The 3,971-nt window shown below is 37.9% G+C and overlaps 1 protein-coding gene across 1 annotated transcript in view; it reads right to left on the bottom strand.

Annotated features, from left to right (window-relative positions):
* Positions 1-253: 253 nt before the first annotated feature.
* sspo (SCO-spondin) overlaps positions 254-3,971 on the bottom strand; it is a 159,835-nt gene continuing 156,117 nt past the window's right edge. The window contains exons 111-112 of the mRNA XM_015377502.1: positions 3,416-3,566; positions 254-620 (exon numbers count right to left, since the gene is read on the bottom strand). Of these exons, the coding sequence (XP_015232988.1) occupies positions 598-620; positions 3,416-3,566 (174 nt within the window). The 3' untranslated portion in view covers positions 254-597. The remainder of the gene's footprint in view (positions 621-3,415; positions 3,567-3,971) is intronic.

Genomic DNA, 3,971 nt, shown 5'->3' with positions numbered 1-3,971 from the left:
CTGCTTTTCTACCTGATTGTTTTTGTATTTCATTCATATTTTTCTGTTTCCTTAAATTTATGTTATCATGACCTTTTCTGCATTTTGTTCCTTTTCCTCTATAATCCATAGCAGCTCAAGTTCACACATTAACCGTCAATGAGAAAAAACCTGAACTGTTAAATATTCAAGACTCAAGACTAGAGCAAACAGTCAAATAAAAACATGTCAGAAATAATAGATTTCTCCAATAAAAAACATTTTTAATGGGAAGTTTAACAGTAGGAAGCAGAAAAACTGACAGCAAACATCTCTTAACGCATAACAAGTCACACAGAGATCAAACTATAAATACACGGTAGAAAACGACTGTACAGGACGAAGAAACAAGAACCTGAAACTAGGATTTAAAAAACAATGTGAGCATCTCATCCTTCAACAGGAACTTCTTCCACTCGACTGTCCACCCATCTGTTCATCCCAGACGCATCCAACTATCAGAGAGTTGGCACTGAGAATCCCGCTCTCGCTCAGCATGGGGTTCAGACTGCTTCTTCTCTACCTGACCCACACTCATCAACACACACACACACTCTCTCTATCAGGCCACACATTCACTCAACGTCTGGACAAGTCGCCTCCTGTGAAGAGAAGAAACAGGAAAATGACGGAGCCAAGAAGAAGAACATTTCCTTCCAACAGATAACATCTGATCTGTCAATAAACTGTACAAGCTGAGAAGTCTTAAACAGAAGAAAATAAACATCACTGTGAATGTAGAGATCACCAAAAAGAAAAAAAGATTTAACATGAGCAAACAGCGAGTTAAAGACTCTTTCAGGTATATCTTAAAAATCTTCTTAAGAAGGGACAAAAACGTAGGAATAATGCAGCAGACCTCCTTACTAAGAGCTGGGCTTCAGGTTTACAGATGTAAAGATAATCATTGATGATGTGTGAAGTTTATTACACCTTAATATTAGCTGCCTCTCCCAGTAGTTTATCTAATTAAGACAGTTCCTCTGTTTGGGTATACAGTTATAATCTTCTTTCTGTATGCGGCAAAGATTTGGGAACGGAATGAGAGCGGCTGTAATTTCTATCCTTGTGTTTTATTTTGTTTTTATTTTTAACTGTTTCTTCTGTGTTTATTTATTTATTTATTTGTGTGTATTTATTTTTCTAGCTGTTTTTATGTAAAGCACTTTGAATTGCCCTGTTGTTGAAATGTGCTATACAAATAAAGCTGCCTTGCCTTGCCTTGCCTTGCCTAGATAGCTTCTTTTATTGATAAGTTAATTTTACTCCTATTTTTGACAAGATTGCTGGAAAAGAGATGGATTCTCTCCCCGATGTGATTGGATTAGTGGTAAAAAAATATAAGAAACTTCAAATATTAATCTCCTGAACTCTTCCGGACATCGTTATAAATCCTCCGGTCGTACAAACAATAAGGAGACAGAAACTGTTTCCTGGCTCTACCAGGTGTTCGACTTTAAGATAATTATGGCTACGCCCACATGAAGATAAAACCTCCAACATTTTAGAAACTGTGTCTGTAAGCATGAAGCCAGTTCACTAGATGCTACCATCACATCCATGTACTCAGTACGCCATAAAACGCTGTGAAATTATGCCAGACCAGCTGGTGGCGCTGTGATTGAACGATGGAAACAAGCCAAAAGAAAAACTATGTATAAGTTAACCGATGATGCAAGCCTCTCTGATCGGCAGTAACCATGGGAACTGCATAGACCGACTCCTTGACCCTTTAAACCTGAGCGGATGAGGTCTATATGTCATCTGAGGAGAAGAAAACTTGAAACAATTGTGTTTTGTTTCAAATAATTTAACAGAACATAAAGAATATATATATTTTAGGAATGCTGGTTTTCCTAATTTTGCAACGAAACGGAAAAACACAACAGAGCTCTGTTCATGTTATGGTCTATCAAGCCATGTTTATGGAAAGTTAAGTGGAAGGAAAACGTATGATGGAAAGAAATGTTCAGGTTAAAGGGAAAATAATCAACTAAATCTCCATTAATTGATTAAGCTACACCTATACCAGACACATTTGTTAGGTTTATTCTTTATACATCATGTGCATTGTTATTCTGTTAGCCAGGTAGACAGAGTAGAAGGCCTTCCTTCACATGGTGGATGTCACTGTGTGTACGGAGGTCAACTAATCAGGACAGCCTTCGTGTCTTTAAAAATACACAGAATATAGGAACATCTTGGAGCCGGTCTGATAGAGGAGAGCTATCTGTAACCCTGAAGCATAGAAGCAAGCTGCATGAAGTTCAAGACATGGATGACGTGTCAGTTTCTGATACGGACAGCTAAGCATCAACATGATGCAACACATAGACTCATGAGCTTTAAGAAGCAGGAGATGACGTTGTTCGGGGCTCAATCTTTTCCGGACGCTCGCGGACGTGATTTTTGAGCCCACAGCTGTGCAAGCTCCAAGCATTTTTCTCTTTCCTGTACCAACCTGAACTGGAATAAACTCTGTTATTTTTTACTCCTGTTTTATAGTTCTTTTTACATGTTAAGAGTAGTAAATAACTTGCTCCCAGGAAAAGAACCGTGAGGAAGCCCCTGGGGTGCAACGGCTTTTATTTAGGGGACATAACTTCCTCATTTAACTTTTGTTAATTACCTGAGCAAGGGAGGAAATAACTAGACTACTGCTCAGTGATCCAAAGTCCTATTTTTTTTTTAGATAAGGTAATTTTTTCAGTTCATTAGGATTAGTGTTTGTTTTTTTTCCAGACAAAAGTAATAACTTATAAGCAATCATTAGAGAACTCCATGCTTCCATTTTGAGCTTCTTAACCCCACAGAGATTATAAAGGAGGTTTAAAGAAACCAGAGTCAACCATGCAGGAGGCAACGATCACAGCAAGCATGGCTTCCTCACCATCCCAGCAGAGCAACCGGCTCCTTTCCTGCATGCAAATGAGCCCCGGCCATATAATCTGCAGCACGTGGAGATAATCTGCAGCCAACTGACATTTATTTACAAAGAAATTTATTTTATTTATATTATGTCGAATTATATTGTCTAATAATGTCCGTTATATTTAAGCCTGTTTTAATCAACGCAAATAAACTAGTAGGTCTTTGAGTTGAAAAAAAAAATGTGGTGCTACAGCCACATTTTTTTTACTTAAGGTAAATCTATGTTAAAATGATCATATTCATTCTTCATAAGGGTATTTTCTTAATAACTGTTTTTATCTGTGCTCTAAAAACAACAGATAAAAGGCAGGCTTGATTTTAATAAAGGTCCGCACATTAAAATGCTTTTGTGTAAAAGTGTGTTTTGTTGACTGGAAGTTAGCACAGAGTTCTGATCTTCTGTCAGGCCCTTATTTTCATACCGACATGAGAGACATGCATGCATGCAAATCAGTGTGGCCCTCACCGTGGCAGCTGGTGCACTCACAGCTGGTTATGACCGGCAGGAAGACCTGCTCACTTTCTCCGCTCTCACACTGCAGGCTGAGGAAACGGACCGGTTTCACCAGGTCCAGCTTGTAGCTGCAGCACTCGCACTCGGACCGAAGGTGGGGCTCCTGGATGTGGTGCATGGAGTAGAGTGGAAGAAGGGGTCAAAGATTATTAATAATAATAATAATTATTATTATTGTTATTTTTAAAAATAATTATATAATAATTCAACTTTATTGATCTGACATTGGGTACATTTACCTCTGCATTTCATCCATTCCCTTTTTTCCCCTTAATAACCAAACATTTTCACAAAAGAAAACTGCCATCATCTTTTATTTTGTAAGCATTGATATAAGAGTAAAATAAACTATAATAATGTTGAAATACACATTAAAAATAAAGAAAGTTTTTCCACAAATCAAATCTTCTCATGTCTCTAAAGTGATCTTTGTAGCGTGTGGCGCTAGTTCCTGTATATTGTACGGTGGCTGAGGGGTCCAAAAGCAAATATGCGATTTCACTGCAAC

The sequence above is a fragment of the Cyprinodon variegatus genome, unplaced genomic scaffold (genome assembly GCF_000732505.1).
Source record: "Cyprinodon variegatus isolate N-32 unplaced genomic scaffold, C_variegatus-1.0 Scaffold155, whole genome shotgun sequence".
Classification (NCBI taxonomy): Eukaryota; Metazoa; Chordata; class Actinopteri; order Cyprinodontiformes; family Cyprinodontidae; genus Cyprinodon; species Cyprinodon variegatus.
The sequence above is the reverse complement of the archived record's forward strand: the minus strand, read 5'-3'. Positions and strand labels throughout refer to the sequence as shown.